The sequence below is a fragment of the Drosophila serrata genome, unplaced genomic scaffold (genome assembly GCF_035046125.1).
Source record: "Drosophila serrata isolate PLE 108 unplaced genomic scaffold, ASM3504612v1 contig_272, whole genome shotgun sequence".
Classification (NCBI taxonomy): domain Eukaryota; kingdom Metazoa; phylum Arthropoda; class Insecta; order Diptera; family Drosophilidae; genus Drosophila; species Drosophila serrata.
This window is the reverse complement of record NW_028257170.1, coordinates 4,865,469-4,881,830: the sequence shown is the minus strand read 5'-3', so window position 1 is coordinate 4,881,830 and position 16,362 is coordinate 4,865,469. Positions and strand designations below refer to the sequence as shown.

The 16,362-nt window shown below is 44.4% G+C and overlaps 1 protein-coding gene and 1 long non-coding RNA gene across 2 annotated transcripts in view; one reads left to right on the top strand and one right to left on the bottom strand.

Moving 5' to 3' along the window:
* The window catches only part of LOC110179847 (uncharacterized), a 118,539-nt gene that overhangs the window by 16,364 nt on the left and 85,813 nt on the right, over nucleotides 1–16,362 (top strand). Inside the window, exon 2 of the long non-coding RNA XR_015272014.1 lies at nucleotides 19–195. This is a non-coding gene — a long non-coding RNA (uncharacterized LOC110179847). The remainder of the gene's footprint in view (nucleotides 1–18; nucleotides 196–16,362) is intronic.
* olf413 (DBH like monooxygenase olf413) overlaps nucleotides 1–16,362 on the bottom strand; it is a 68,935-nt gene that overhangs the window by 5,917 nt on the left and 46,656 nt on the right. The window contains exons 6-9 of the mRNA XM_020947454.2: nucleotides 13,367–13,536; nucleotides 13,071–13,233; nucleotides 11,382–11,517; nucleotides 2,635–2,803 (exon numbers count right to left, since the gene is read on the bottom strand). Coding sequence (XP_020803113.2) covers nucleotides 2,635–2,803; nucleotides 11,382–11,517; nucleotides 13,071–13,233; nucleotides 13,367–13,536 — 638 coding nt within the window. The remainder of the gene's footprint in view (nucleotides 1–2,634; nucleotides 2,804–11,381; nucleotides 11,518–13,070; nucleotides 13,234–13,366; nucleotides 13,537–16,362) is intronic.

Genomic DNA, 16,362 nt, shown 5'->3' with positions numbered 1-16,362 from the left:
TCTGCTTCCCATTTCCAGAGTCCTTGCGAGGCGCGGAACGAGCGAGGAAATTGAAAAGCTTATTTATGCCGTTGACAGTGCAACAAAAACGGGCAAAAGGACCAAGTTAAAGGCGAAGGATACTCGAGGACACTCTTAGCAAAGCGGAATATGTCGGAATTAATTCAATTTGAAATATATTTAGCTGCAGATAAGGTAAGTAAAAAGTCTTGAAATTTATGCTACACTTTGGGTCTTTAAATTGGAAGTTAGAAATATTAAATACCAAATACCCTTTGTTACCAAAAACCCTAATCAAACGCTTATAGTTAGAGCCACAAAAACATTTTCCAAAAACACACACAAAAAGAGATGTTTAGGGTAAACAGAGACCCAGCCAAAATAAATTCCTGGTACAATTGCAAAACAATGAAGCTACAGAGCAGGTTCCCAGCTTTCCAACTCCTCCCCTCAAATCCACAGAGCTAGATCCACATCGAAATCCACGTCCACTGCGGCGTTTACTCCTGCCGTTTTCCCCCAGTGAATTCGTTGGCAAAATTTTGTGTTTTAATTACGCTGAATAAATTTGTGTTTATAAATAGGTTCGGGGGGAGGAGATCCTGGGACTCTCGAGCTGCGGTCAAATATTTTATGCCCAGTCGAAAATCTAAATCTAGCGAATGTCTGCATTTGTGTGCCTCCGCCCGCGGGGGGCGGTGGGCGTGGCTGACTTCATAACGAGTGTTTACTAATAATATTATGCAAATCGTGCGACGGGGAAAGAGGACGACGGACGACGGACGACGCTGTTTGTTGTTGAATTTTTTAAAAGGCATTTTGTGAATCGTTTTTCGGCGGGGCGTCGGCAATGGCGGTAGCATAAAAACCTCAAAAAAAAAGGTGAAAAGCAAACCCTGAAGTGGAAATCCACGGCTTGACAGGCATACCCAGGTGTGTGTGGGGCTTGAAGAAGAGTGTGCCTTGTTGCCACTGACAGACATTTTAATTGAAAAGGAATGTGTGTTTGTTTGTTTGTTTGTTGTTTCCATGGTTCATTCCCATTCAGGTTGAAGTCTCTATATAGAATGTGCAATTTTGTGTTATGCATAAATTTGGAGGCTTTAATTGCTGGCCCAGGCCATGGCTTTAGCCGAGATTGACATGCTAATTAGGTGGGTCGGCTTTGTCCTTTTTTTTGGGGGACCCCCCAAAAAAGTGTGCTACAATATTTTCTATTATGCTAATTAAGGCTGACCCGAAATAAGGCTCGGGGAAAAGCCAGAGGCTTTGGAAAACCAGCTCGAAGCTTGACTTTAGTCATAACTCCCATATCAATCAATCAGTCTCTGAGGCCATTTCCCAGTTGGTTAGGCATTCAACCCCATTGGGAACTAGGCCTTCCGAATCACCGGCTCCAAATTCCTCTCCGAAGGCTTTGTAAAAACTAATCAGAAACTTCTTTGCCTTTGTCACCTTTTTTGCTGCTATATATTTTCCGCTACATTTAACTGCCGTTCACCTTTCTGCCCGAGAACTATAGTATGGCATTTTTTGCTGCTAATTTGGGAGCATCAAGGGTTCGCTTCGCTTTTCCTCCTCCCTCCTTCCTTTTTTTTTGTTCTGTCGTTATCAAATTCAATGGGCCTGTCCGTCAAGTTGGGGGAGTCCCCTCCCCGAGGATGAGTTCCTCAATGAATTATTGACTAAAGGACAGCGGCTAAAGGAAGACGGAATCGGGCGGCATTTAACGCAATAGCACGGAAAATCGATGACAATTCAAGCGTTGATAATTTTGCCCGAGAGTCGTGGCATAAAAATGGCAACGCTTTCCAACTTAAGCAATTTCCCACAATTTCCACCAGCATTGCTTGCCAAGCTTGGCAAGAGAGGAGCAAGAGCCAGCGTCCTGCTCATATGGGAGCATTCGGTCTAAACCATTTTGGACGTGAATTAGAGCCAGCTGGCCGGGTGAATCGTCGTCGTCTGACTTGGCCCACTGTGTGACCCATTAGAATGATCGTTGTCGAAGTCGTACGTGTGTTGGCCTGATATATGCGACTCAGTTGGGCCAAAAGGGAAGTGTCCGTGGCTCCGAGCTGCCGTAAAGTGGCGCCTAACAAACTCGAACGGAGCGAACGAGTGCCGCTGCCGCCCATGGACGCCGCAATGCAATTGATTGCACTTTATAACGTGCGGTTTCCGGTAGACATTACCCGCATTTTGCCCCAACCAATGGATGTGGCTGTGGGCTGGCCCTAATGTCTTTTCTGCTTTAACTCCAATGCAGTAGCAGTAGCACCAGCACCAGCTCCATGCCCGCCCACAATGAATAAATGAGCACTTGTCTGGGTCCTGTTGGGGGGGAAATGTAGGTGGATCCTGGTGCTAGTGCTGGGACCATCAAATGGCAGCAAGAAAAATTATCCCAGATATTGTCTAGCAATTTAGCTGATTAAGCTGATGGATGTAAAGCAGGAAAAGGACGAAGACGAGGGCGATTAGGGCGAAAGCCAAGGGAAGAAGGACTGCGCAGATTGAGATGCCCCGATAGATAAAAAGGGTTAATGCGATTTCAGCTGTGACACGATGGGGGAAAAAATCGAAATCGAATCGAAAATCGCCATACTACATACATATATCTTTTTTACTTACCGGCACCACATGATTCTTGGCTCCCCAGCAGATGGGCTTGAAGCTGCCCTTCCGCGTGGCCTCTTGGAATTCACCAAATTGATTCTCCCAATCGTAGGATATCAGACGTGCCTCCAGTGTCATTCCGGCCAATTCCGGTGGCGATGATATAAGCACCGGGTTCGAGTCGCTGCCAAAGATAAGACAAAGAAGAAATGGTCAAAAGAGATCAGAGATTTGGTGGCATTAAACCGAGCAGCAGACGCTAAATAACATTATTAACTTTATTATTATTGTCAACTTTGATTAGGACTTAAAATTTATTGCGTTTGCTGAGAACCATCATCCCCCGAAAAAAAAGCCGCTTTGCCAGCACATTTTCAACTTTTCGCCCCCAAAAAAATCAGCTTAAAGGCAGGGGCCAAGGACCCCTGATCCCTTCTCCCGGTAAGTCCTGGCAGATTTGCGCTGGGATTTTCCTCCGGGGAGGCGCGCGCGCTCAACAAAAACTTGAGCTAATTAATCTTTTAGATTTTCATTTGTGACGCGTCAAATACGTTGTTACAATTTCGGTCTGCCAAAGCGAAATAAAAACCGCACACGGAGCAAGGAGCTGGAGCTGGAATCCTGCTGGGGTTGAGAAAAACCTAACAAATGGGCCAAAAGTGTAAAAACCCCGGCTGGCAATCAGTGGCGTAGTCTGGGCCGGAAGAGTAGTCGAGGGAGATGACTAATGGATTGGCTCATGGAAGTCATTTCTGTGGCTCTGTTTGTTTGCTGATTATTCAATTGTGTCAACCCCGCTACAGGACCAGGCAGGACCTTTTCTCCTATATAACAAATACGTATAATTTGGCTGTTTAATTTGATTTCTGTTTTTACTCAGGATTTGCCATTTATCAAGTGTCTTTGAAAGGCTTCAAAGCGCAAAGCCAAGACGCCTCGGGCGCTTTTTATAAATATTTTTTTACTTGCACTGATTTATGGTCATTAGTTGGCATCTGATAAATAAATGGGATTTTACTTAAAAATAAATAAATAAATTACTGTATTAGATTTTGGCGACCTTTAATTGATTTAAGTTCTCTTTAAAAAGTTTCTCAAACTTTTTATTATACTATATCTAGTAAAATTTAATTGTTTCAACAAAATAATTTGAAGGGTTTCTAGAAAATTAGGTTATAGTTTTTATATAATAATTTATCAGTATTCAACGGAGTAAACTAGTAGAACTTACAAGTAGAAGTTAGATCCTTTTGACCTGTTAAACTTTTGGCAACACAGACTGTAATCCTTTTATAATTCCATGACTTTATATCCGATTTATATATTTTTAATTTTATAAAATTAATCCGAAAGTAAGAACTCTAAAAAAAGGATCTATCTACAAACCCTATTCTGTGAAACGAATTATATTTTCTAATCCCATTTTCCGATGCAGTGATCCTTGAAGCTATAGCCTGTTGGAAGTTAATCCCTGCAGCTGCTGTGCTCACCCCTCCTCGATGCACTGCCATGGATAGGACTGTGTTGTGTTGTGCAATAAAAATTCCTTCTCTATATATTCATCTCGACTCATTCATTCATTCCCTCCTCTATTCATTCATTCATTTCGACTCGTTTCGTTTCGTTTCGTTTGGTTTATACTCAGAGCTTGGTTTTGGTTGGCTCAGCGATGTCTGCCCCGCGACGTGTCCGTCTGCCCGCCCTTACAATTAGGCTAATTAATTTTGTTCTTTGCCGGGCATTACGAAAAATGTTGCTTTAATTTCATAGAACCCACACACACACACCCACACAGAGAGGGAGAGGAAAACGCACATTTTCTTTGTGCCATCACTCTCTCACTCCTGCAAGTTGTTTTTGTCGGCTGGCAGAATCCTTTGGAAGCCGCAAACAAATCTCTTTTAATTAATTTATGATTCCACTCAATCCGCATCGAGGGTTGTGTCTGCGATAGTCCTCTCTCCGAGTGGCTGGCAGGATTGGCAGGGGGTTGAGTCCTGCGGCGAGTGAAGCAGGAGAAGGAGTCAGCGGGGGTGGAAAGGAGACTCTGACGGACTCTGGGAAGTGCCGCTGCAACAGCCGCAACAATTTGCGGTTGGAAACACGAAAAATATTAATGTCTGCGGATTGATTGCAAAATCTGCCCCCTTTCCCCGCATCTCTAATGGCCATGTGCGATGGCCACTTGTGCGAGTCCGCCCCGCATTTCTACAACCATGTCCATGTCCATGTCCGTTTCGGTGTCGGTGCGGTCCGGATCCATGTCCTACGGCCCGCAATAATAATAATATAAAATAATATATGACCCGTCTCCGTCCATCTGTTTTGTGGCAGTGCAATGCACTGAGGGAAATTGGAAACTTAAAAGATTAGATCTGGGAAATCAAAGTTAGATGACTTGAATACACTTTTTATGATCTCAAAAGTCAGGGAAATACTGTCTTTCAGAAGTACTTTTACTACAAATCTATAAACTATCATAAAACCCTTTTGGAACGTTTCTATATTTGTTCTTTTTGTTATAAATATAGCTGCATTATTTGCTTTTCTTGCAGTGCATCTGCATTGCATCCTCCCTTTTATACATTTGGTGTTTTGCGGTTCATTCGTTGGGTGTTTTGAGGGGTGTTTAAGGAGAGCTAAAAGCCAAACCCGAGGGGGTGCAAGGTTCGCTGGCTAATATATCCGGCTTGCATATGACTGCAACCCGTGACCTCCGCCCCACCCACGTGCTCTCGCACATATAATAAATATAAATGCAGTGGAAACTCACACAGATGTTGGTAATGTAAAAAGCAGGATAACATCCTGTAGTCCTGCCGAGTGGACCCCGCCCAGAACTCAGCACTCCACAACTCGCCACTCGAACGCCCCCGCTGTGTGCGCGCATCAATCGCTGGCGTTTTAGCCTTATCGCCATTGACTTCATTGGCACTCAGTATAATTAAAATGATGGCCCAGCAGTGGCAGCAGCAGCAGCAACAGGAATCCGGCCAACTAGCCAGATGCAACATTTGGCAGGACAAAGGATCTGCTCGTAAATTCGGAGGTGGGAGAGCGTCACTGGTTTGGCATTGTTGATTATAAAATCCAATGGCACACATCACACAATGCCGAAATGCATTGCGAGCGGAACCAGGCTTCAGGCTGGACTGGATTCATGGAACTCCTGCTCCTGCTCCTGCTCCTGCTCCTCCTGCCATTGCTGCACTTCTACAGTATATATCCATGGCCATTTCCACTCCAACTTCCAACTGCAATGCGCCCGGCAATGGGTTTATTTATGTAGCGTTATGACGACGGCGCAATTCCACAAAGGAGGCGGAAAGGATGCAGGGGCGTGGCCCCTACCAAGTATGTGTTGTGTGTGTGTGTGTGTGTGTGTGTGTTCAGGGTTATGGACTTTTGGGTCCTCCTGCTCGCATGGGGGCAAAATTCAATTTTGAACTCGAATGCAATTGCAATTGGCATAACGGCCAAATGACCGAACGTTCCTGATGACAAATGAAAACTAAAATGGCAGGGGGCCAGAGGGGAGCAGAGGGAGGTTGGATCGGAAAATTGATATCTGATCAAGCCATCCATTAAAAGTCAGTCAAAGAAAAGAGAAACTGAAATCATTTCAATCTTAAACGGAAGCTAAATGCATATAATAGCTTCGAAAAGAGTTTATTGCTAGTTTAAGGCAGACTAAAGTTTTAATATGATTTCTGCTTTTCTTTTTATTTAATTTAATATTTTAAATCCCTGGTTTTAGCTCAGAAATGAGATTGTTTTACTGTGATGCCTTAATGATTTGGCTATCAAGAAGTATCCCCTTAACTTTTAACAAGATTTCCTTCTCTCTTTAACCTTCACATTAATTAACCCAACAGTAACTTTTTGCCCAAGCTTGAAAGCAAAAAGTGTATAAATTTAATAAGATGAGCAAACGAAGCCCGGGAAATATCGCGTTGGATAATTGCGATGAGCCACGCAAGAGTATCGATAACAAAGCGAAGGCAAAAGACTGAACCCAGAAGTCAGAAGGCGGTCGGAAAAGCGGGAAAATCGCTGGAGCGCGCGCGTGTGTGTGTGTGCCATCCGATATGCAAAGAAGACGATGGAGAAGAAGTCATAAAATAATAAAGGATATCATGAGCCTTAATGAGACTCCCTTCACGGGGCCTTTTCCCAGGCATACAAAGAGGATATCTATATCACTCACAGCCCCAAACAATTAACGAAAGCTGCGACCCAACGGCAAGCACTATAAAATGAAGCCAATTTGCGTAGCTCAACAAACAGAAAACGCCAATAAACAAAGGGGAAACAACGGGCAGGAGGCAGGACACTGGGGATAAAGGACGCACAAGGCTGGACATTGGGAATGGGAATGGGAATGGGAGGGAAATGCACACAACTTGAATAATTACTTTGATTTTAATGCCGGCACCAGATCCAGGCCAGTGGCGAGGCAGACACAAACGCACGTACAATTAAAATTAATTTCAGTGGCCATGGCAAGTGCGTAAATTGTAAAAACCACTATCACATTATTTTTTCTGGTTTTACCCGCCGCTTTCGTTTCGTTTCGTTTCGTTTGGTTTCATTTCGTTTGGCGTTTGGGGAAAAGCGTTTCCCAAATGGTCATCGGTCCTCTCTGTCCCTCTGTCTCTCTGTCCCGGAAAAATCAGGCAACAAAACCCCAAAACGTAAAACGTAAATTAAGCCAATAACGGGGGCAATCCAGACCGGGCATCGTAGCGATTCAGGAATCACAGAATCCTGGCCAAAAGGACTCGTGAAACGGAATGAACCTGTGTGGGAGGAGTAGCAGTAGGAACAGGAGTTGGAGCAGGAGCAGGAGCAAAAGCGGAAGCGGATTGGGCGCATGATCAATGAAGCTCAGCGGGGCAGCAGGTGCACAGCGAGAAAGAAGTGTATCTCAGGGGAGATGGGATAACTTTTACAAGGATAAATAGGAGGTTGAAGGTAGCTAGGAAGACTGTGCTGAGACGCTTATTAATTAAGGCTATGTAAATCTCATAATCACAATTTATGCAACCGCCTTAAATGAGCAACTCACTTAACTCTCTCTCAGACTGCGTTTTCTCGCTGTGCTGCATTTCCCCATTTCCCGGTCAGACAATGTCCTGATGTCCTGCCAGCCTCCAACATTCAACCCTTTGCACTCCACAATCCACACTCCCTACTGCACCCCTCCACCTCGCATTGCATTGTGTGTGCTTTATGTCCTTGGGCCCCGACGCACGCTAACGACTTCAATGAGTTTTGCATGATGACGACGACAAGGACAACAACGTTGTCCAGCCTCCCATCCTGATGGGCGCCCCATAATTCTCCCCTCCTCCTTCCCACATCATCATCATCATCATCATCACTCTTCCCCCGTGGACGTCGTCATCATTGTGTCGCAAAAGTCCAGCTCTTCGTCTGAGTGTATCTCAGTGTGTGTGTGTCGGTCAATTGAGCCACAGTTGAACTGCAAACAATTTTGGAAGCCCCTTTGCAGCGTACACTTACCGAAAATCTGTGCGTATCAAATTAAATTGAATTTCAACCACAATAAGCATCACAGATCACAGGCTCCAACTGGGTGGGGATACAGGTGGTGGGTGACGCTTGGAAGGATGCTGGTTTGGCATTTGCAAGTGGCTTATAATTACATTAGTTGCAGACCAATTGAGCCTCAATTTGGCCGCCATGGCTGGTCCTGCTGCTGCTGCTGGCTACAGGACCTGTGTGCATCATTAGCTTATCATTCAACGTGGCATTCCGAATCGCAATGGAACTGAGGGGAGGAGAGCCACTGGTTGTTATATATATGGCCAGTGTGGTGTGAACCAGATGATAAAAACCATCAATATTGTGCCAGGATTTTATTGACAGTCGATTGAGTGGGTTTCTTTAAACATTTGGATAGAAATCTAACATTTAAAGCGGTTGAAGTTTACTTTATTCCATTTTATTCAAAGTTAATAGTTCAGGAATCGAAATGTTTCAATTCACGACTTGATGTCCTTTTAAACTAAGCCTAGTTTGCTTTAAAATCACAGCAACTATGGACCCCCGATGCTTTTCCATAATTATAATTAGCAAATGATATTGCAATTGATGGAATTAAAACTCCCCAGGAGTTGGGGTATATTTCGAGTGCATAACTGGTAACTGTAACTCTATAATTCAACCACAGATGCGTTGTTCCCGTTCCATTGATAGTTCAATGTTATTGTTTCGCCCATGTTCGTTTTCCATCATTGTTTAATTAAACCTGAAGCGCACAACATGCGGTACCTGCGGGCGATCTAGACATAGAACAAATAGGAGCCGCAGTCCTTGCCACGCCTCATCGCTTTCATTCCCTCCCACGAGGAGGTGGAGGAGGAGGTGGAGCCGGGTTATGTTGCATTTCCATCACCCCCAATCCTCCCCCCAATTGAATTCGTGTTCGTTTGTTGTCGTTCGGGTTTTCATTATGAATTTTAATCCTCATATCGCATTCGCACTTTCGGTTGCAAGAGCTCCAGGCTCCCCGGATCCGGACTTGCAACCCCATTCCGGGGAGCAGAGGCTGGCTCAGGACCGTAGCCGGACATTAAGCGCTACAAAATTGCAGTGGCCATAATAACTGACCGACAACAATAACAGGAACAGCAGCAACAATGCAGGTGCAGGGGGCAGGGAGCTTTTGTATAAAACAAACAACAACGAGCGCGTGAAGCAACAATAACATGGAGCCGGAGATGGTCCGAAACGAGGCCTGAACCCGGCCAGGACCCGGACCCGGACCCAGGCCTGCCCCGTAACGACAGACAATTGCAAATGACTTTATCAATTCATGTCGATTTCGGGTACACGCAGTTCAGTTCGGATCTCGTCGGACAACGGCAACGACGACGATGAGGATGAGGGGCGTTTTGGGGTCCATGGAGTCCATGAAGTCCATGAAGTGGACAAAAGCCAATGCCTGGGCCTCCACCCAATCACTTGCAACAAAAAGCTGTAAGCAGACAATGTCGTTTGTTGATGGTCCCCGAACTACGATTGTTCGGGTCACATTATGCGTTGGTGTATTATGGATTCAGGTGTTGGAGAACTCTCTTAAGGAAAATACTGTCAGAACAGGGATCGAATTTGGGAGTCTACACATTACCTTTCATTCTTCTTATGAATATTTTTGAATAAGTACTTTCCATTAAGGTTTTACAGAGAAAAATTTGAAATGGTTTTAGTTACAACTTTCTCATAAGTGATATATTAATTAAATTATCTAAACAAGAGCCCAAAAATTAGCAGGTTAATGACTTAAACCCTCTTCTGATATGCTAAACCCCTTGAAACCCTACAAATCTCTTGCGAAGTAACACTTTTAACAAATGCTTTTCATCTTAATGTAATCCCAGTGCCATCCCTTTCTCTGTAACTCATTTACGTGGCCATGTTTTCCGCTCCTTAGTTCACCTTTCTGCCCACGCAGACCTTAATCCATTTATGCCGTTTACTTTGATTTGCGGTCCCAAAGAAAATTATCTCTGATTCGATTCGGACCGGGCCCTGTGTCAATAGGAAGTGATTAATAGAGCGTGCCCAAGGTCCTTGCCAAGGATTCTGGTTTAATTTCGACTAATTTTCAGCGCACGCTTTAATACAATATTTATGGGGGACCTGATTGATCCTAGTCCAATGATGGGGGGCGGGACCTGCACTCGAGGAGTCAAGTGTGCAGGATGCGGGGTAAAGGACTCTGAATGGACCTCCAATGGCGGCTGACTGATGGCTGAATGCGAGAAGGAGCGACTGGTGCTGGTGGTTGGGTCCCTGTTTATTTAGCACTTGACGTTAATAGAAATCAATATTTTCTAAATAAAAGCGAGGTCGTGGGTGCGCCGCAGTCTCGTAATTTATTTTTCCACATTCACAATTCTCAATTAGAGCAGAGCCAGAGCCAGAGCCGGGGACAGAGTCGGGTGCAGTGTGCGCTTGCTCTCAGTTCATTTTCCGATTGTTTGTTAGGCAAATACTTCAGAATGGAGAATACCCCGAGTGCGGAGGCAGCCAGGAGAATCCAACCTCCTGAACCCGCAGCCGTCATCCTTGCCGCACCTCCCCTACCTCCTTTTCCGGTCCTTGGTCTCTCTTTGGCTGAGTTCGTTAGGTGATTTGGTTATGCAACAACATCATTAAATCACCAATTACTTTAGTCAACAGAGGAATAAACCGAATTTCCTTATACACAAGCCAAGTCCCCGACAACGTCGAGTGTGGGCGGAATGGCCAGGACCTGGGAGGACCAGGACCTGCTGCTCCCAGATCGAGAAAGTGGTGTATGCAAGGACCAGAGAAGCTACAATGGCTCCAAATTGAATGTGAATGGCGAGCAAATTGATTTGTGCCAAGAGAATGCTGTTAGTTTTCAAAAGCTTAAACTGCAGCAGTTTGTGTCGATTAATTAGTCACCAACTTTACGTATTTATATATATTCTTTTTGAGAGAGATCCTGAATGCCCGAGGAAAGTAGTTAAAGCCAGTGACCATCACCCATTGCACAGTAATCGATCAATTGGCGTTCGTTTTCCCCTTGGTTCCTGATACATATTCTTAATTCGAATGTGTCAATTTTCATTAGCTTCGCTCTGGATCGGCAACCGGATACGGAAACGGGCTCCGTCTCCGGCTATGGAATGCTCTCGTCCATTGAGGACTACCATGCAATTTTGATGAGACAGAGCGAGGAGGAGGAATGGAAATAAAGTACTTACGTTGCCAGCTGCTCAATGCCGAGCGAATGCAACACTGTGGGCAGACTCGGCAGTGAGTGACACGTTGTCAGCTTCTTCTGGCGCGGATAGTAGAGTGTCAGCACGGTGCAGCTTTCCTCCTTCATGGTGAGTCCACCTGGAACGAGACAGAGAAACGGGAATCAGACGAAATGCATAAGAAATGCGCCTGTGAAAAACAAAAGCAACCCGAACCCTCGATCCTTCCCCAATGCCCGTGGAATGCCAAAAGGACGTTGCTAGCCAGGTGTGGGCCCCTTGGTCCTCTGGTCCTCTGTGCTCGCAACAAAGGATGAAATTAAGCGGCCGTTGCAGTTGGCAGAGCAGTAAAACAGCCAAGGCGCCATCATAATAATATTGCAAAATGGAGACAACGTTGATGCTGATGGCTCGGAACAGAAGCGTCGCGGGTATTGCTTTATTTGAGTTCCAGTTGGGCAACGCTTTACGTTTCGCTGCCTCACTGCCTCACTGCCTTGCCTTAACTTCCACGGATCCATCTCGTTCCGTACGGTTGCAACATCGTTACGTTTGTCTATTACTACGACTCGGAGTGTCTCCATTGAGAGTTGTCATCCCACCAAAGCCCACTCCTTTAGTCCCCTGTTTCTTCTTGCCTGCTGAATTGTGTAGATTGTGTTTGAATTTGTGCAAGCAAGCAAGAAAGTCAAATTTACGTTAGGTGCTATTTTCTGTACCCCCTCGTTGGCAGTGAGGAAAAATATGCAGTGGAGCGTTTGCTATTTACGACACTGAAATGAGTTTTATGGTACTCGCAGTGAAGTATTACAATAATGTAAGTTCTTGCAAAGGGATACTTGAATCCCTTTGAGATAATTTTAAGAAATTTTACGAAATAATGAAGGAAATTTGTACCTTATTTCAATTAAAGCGAGAGTTTTCTTTACATTATCTCAGAGTAAAAAACTATTGAAGTTTCAGTACTCTGCCCTTCTCTGCACTTCTCATGAAACTGAGTGACTAAGAAATGTTGCTTCGCCCTCCATTTCAGTATCCTTCCAAATCAGTACTTTCCATTATCGTTGTCCTGTTGTGGCAGCTTCACATTTTGCCATCTTCCACTATTCCAATCTCATTAATAACAACCTCTATGCAGTCTGAAGCAGTGCATTGTCCATTTCGCTAGAGTCCCAAGCAGCAGCTGTCACAGCAGGAGGAGCAGCAGGAGCAGCAGGACGAGCAGGACGAGCAGGACGAGAGCAACACCCACAATGCCTCAACACCTGCACACACACACACAGCTCAGCTATCCGTGTGCTAAGTGAAATGTTCCACTGTCTTGGTTTGTGTATTTTACAATGACGTGGCTGCTCCGTCTTTGCTCCTTTGTCTTGGGCCTTCGTGTGCAAGGATTCTACGGTCTGGTGTGGTCCTGTCGCATATCGTTTGGCTGATTTAAATGTGTCATAACGACGATTGCTCACCGTTGCCACTGCTGCCTGTTTACACAACTCCCCCTCTCTATGTTTACGCCCCAGTGCCACCAGCAATTTTGTAGAACATTTTCGCTCACGACAATGTTGCTGGGTCGCCTTTGGCTCCTTTCTCCTTTCTACAGTTTACTGAAATTTTTTGCAATCTTTATGGCTGTGTTTGGTTCGGGTCTAGAGCTATATATATAGTGTATATATGGACTCCCCGAGCACTTACCCAGGGTAATTGCCTTTCGTGACGAACTGTCATAAATGCATTCGGCGATGAGTCTATCCCCGGGCAGCGAGTGCACCGATTGTGGCAAACGTCGAAAGTCCTGATAGGCCACGTCTATATTGCTGTCGTGTGCAATTGGCGGCAGCTCCTCGGTTTGTCGTATCTGGGGAAAAGTGAATGGAAATGGAAATGGGAATGGGAAAGGAAATGGGGATTAGGAGCAAAAGTTTGCTCATTAGCATTGCATTTTATATTCAATGTCCTGGCAAAAAGGGACAGGTCCCCGTGACACTCACCTGTCGTAGCTTAACCTCCTTGCCGATCTGATGGGTGCGCATCATGACCGCGAAAATGTTGATGCCCTGCGGAGGGAAGGCATGTGCCGTGCAATCCTCGATGCACTGTCCCTCGGACACGACCCTTCGCTGTCCCGGTGGGATGATGTGCCGCCAATTGGGGTCCATTCCTGCAGAGAGAGAGAGAGAGATAGAGAGAGAAAGGGATGTGTTCAGTTTCAGTGCTTTTAATTAACGGTTTGACGGAAGCGATGCTAAAAGCTGAAAACCGCTTCGGGAGTAAACGTAAAACGTAAAACGTTACGTGAAAGCGCGGAATGCTCACCAAAAAAACCCCAAACCTCGTTATCATCGCTCATCAGGGTCCTCCCCCCCCCCCTACTCGACGACACTCTGTTTAACTTTGAACGTTGATTTTTTAATTCGATTTGTCGCAGAACATGTAATTACATTTTAATTGCTGCTTTTGATGTTTTAACAACTTTTGTCAATGCAGTCGCGAGTGTACAGAGCCCATATACCAATTCTCCCCATTCCCCTCCCACATCCATATCAATTAGGAGACATTTCCTTCTTTTCAAAAAGAAATTGCTTGAAAATCAAATTTTGCATTTTTGAATTTTTAGGGCGCTTTCGCTCTGGGTTTTTGGGTTTGGCCCTCGTTGGCTCAATTAGTTAAATGTTGTGGAATATTGTTCATACACAGGACCCCGCATGTTGTGTCCTGGGGCCATTTCCCCCGCAGTTTTCCTCCCTCCTCCCTCCTCTCTCCTCCCACCACACACACTCAATTAGGGCCGCGTGTCGCCTGCCATGTTGAAAAAATATTTGAAATTCATGTGCTACATATATAAATGGCAGCTCCTGCTCCTGTTCCCGCTCCTGCTGCTGCTCCTTCGCATCCTGGGTGAGCCTGCTCCCTGTTCAGTCGCTTGGCATTTCAATTGTTGTGCGTGGGAGTCAGAGGATTGGGCAATCGGGGGAGGAGGAGGAGGAGGAGCTACTGCTGCTATAGTATGCCAATCAAAATACTCGCGGGAAATACTTGGCATCGCTGGAGGAGCCCCATTTCTGAATTCAGCCGGCAATTGATTTCCATTCTCTGTTTCCAGTCCATTCTCGTAAATCTGGGTTTAAATGTTGCTTGAATCCTTTTTTTCCCTTACAACTCGATTACGGAAATTACTCGAGTCTATAACTGCAAACTGATTGAATATTGAGAAAACTCCTGCGAATGTCCTTCATACTTTTTTATTTAATTATCTCAAGACCCAATGATTTTATTTTATAATCTCAAATTGATTTTTTTCTCTTTTCGAAATCTGATCAATTTCCCGTCGACAGTGTGGCCAATTATGTGACGTGAACCCTTTTAAATATTGAATGCTGCAATTCCAGATTAGTTTCCAATTGCATTAATTTTTTGTGTCACGCTCTGTAACCATTTACCATTTATTTTTACGCCTTTTTGCCGCAGATATATTCGATATTCGATTCAGGCCAGCGACCTATTTTCTGGACAGCCTGGTCCTTTTACCCCCGATCTGGCTTATCCTTTATAATCCCATTGAACCTACGTAAAAATATTAACTTTAAAGCCCTTTTGCATAAAATATCCATTTTGGCTCGCCGATGTGCGGTGTGTTTTTCCTTTTGGAATTTAACAACCTCAACGGGCAGAGAATATTACGTAATGAATTGAATTTTTAACCCAACCCAATTTTTAAATCAACCAACTATATACATATGTATGTATATAGGAAAATATATGTAAATTTGCTTTGCATATTTGTTGCGGAGATTATTTCTATTAATTTTCATAGTCGTTGCCCGCTGCGAAATGGGACTTTTTGGCTTTGTCATGTTGCTGGGAATCAATTTTCAATTACCCAAAAATATTGTTTAACTATGCCGGCCGTGTTGGCTTTAAAATAAAACTTTTTTAGCCAACTTTCTGGTCATTTTACAAAATGTCACGCCAGAGAAATCAATCAATCTAACGTGCTAGCTGCCTGGCTGACTGCCTGACTGGACTTTTTGATACTCAAATTCTCTTCTATCATCAATTTAATTGAAAATTACGATTCATGCGTTGCCTCCTTGGGGCCAACTTTGGACGGGGACTTTTGGGAAAAGTTTTGCGGCCATCGTTTAATTGATTTCCATTAACTTTCAATTCGATCAGTCCATTTGAATATTATCACAGAGAGCAGACAGAAGCGGCCGAGAGCTCTCGCTGTGAAATTGCCGGCCATTCGAGTGCCCAATTCCAATTCCAGTTCGTGCGGATTCATTTCATTTCCATTTCTGTCTCTGTGCGAATTTCCATTCATTAAATCAAAATTCAATATTGGCCAGGCGAAGCATGACGGAATGGCCATGAGCATGGGAACAGGACGAGGGTGGCCCTGGCTCTATTTCTATTTGATTTTGGCCCAAAAGCGCGATGGGGACAAGCTCACAATTCATAACTACACATATTTTACAAATCGATATTTAACGCTGCCGCATTCGCTCTCTCTCTGTACTTTTGGCAGTTGCATGTTGACAGCCAGCACACGGCGAATAGCAAATGCCGAATGCCAAATGCCGAATGCCAGAATGCAATGCGATTGCAACTTTTCTAATTATTTTAAATGGCAATTTGTGTCAAAGCGTCAGCTCACTCACTTTGTGTCCCAAATAAAGAGAGAGAGGAGAGAGGGACTACCAACTACCGCCCGGCAGGCGAAACAATTTGATTAGCATCCAATGACAGAGCCACAGATATCGCCAATATATACTACAAACATACTACCAATAAAAACGTATTTTTTGTTTAATTTTGACTCACTGAGGAGGTACTTGCCTCGGTAAAATCACATTTGATAAATTCATTTCTGGGTTAGCATCAGTTCTGTGGTATACAAACTTCAAGAGGATTTTGAATGTGATATGGTTTTCCACATATTTTATAATAGATAAAGCATTTCTAAATTCCAGTGAAAACTAAGGGG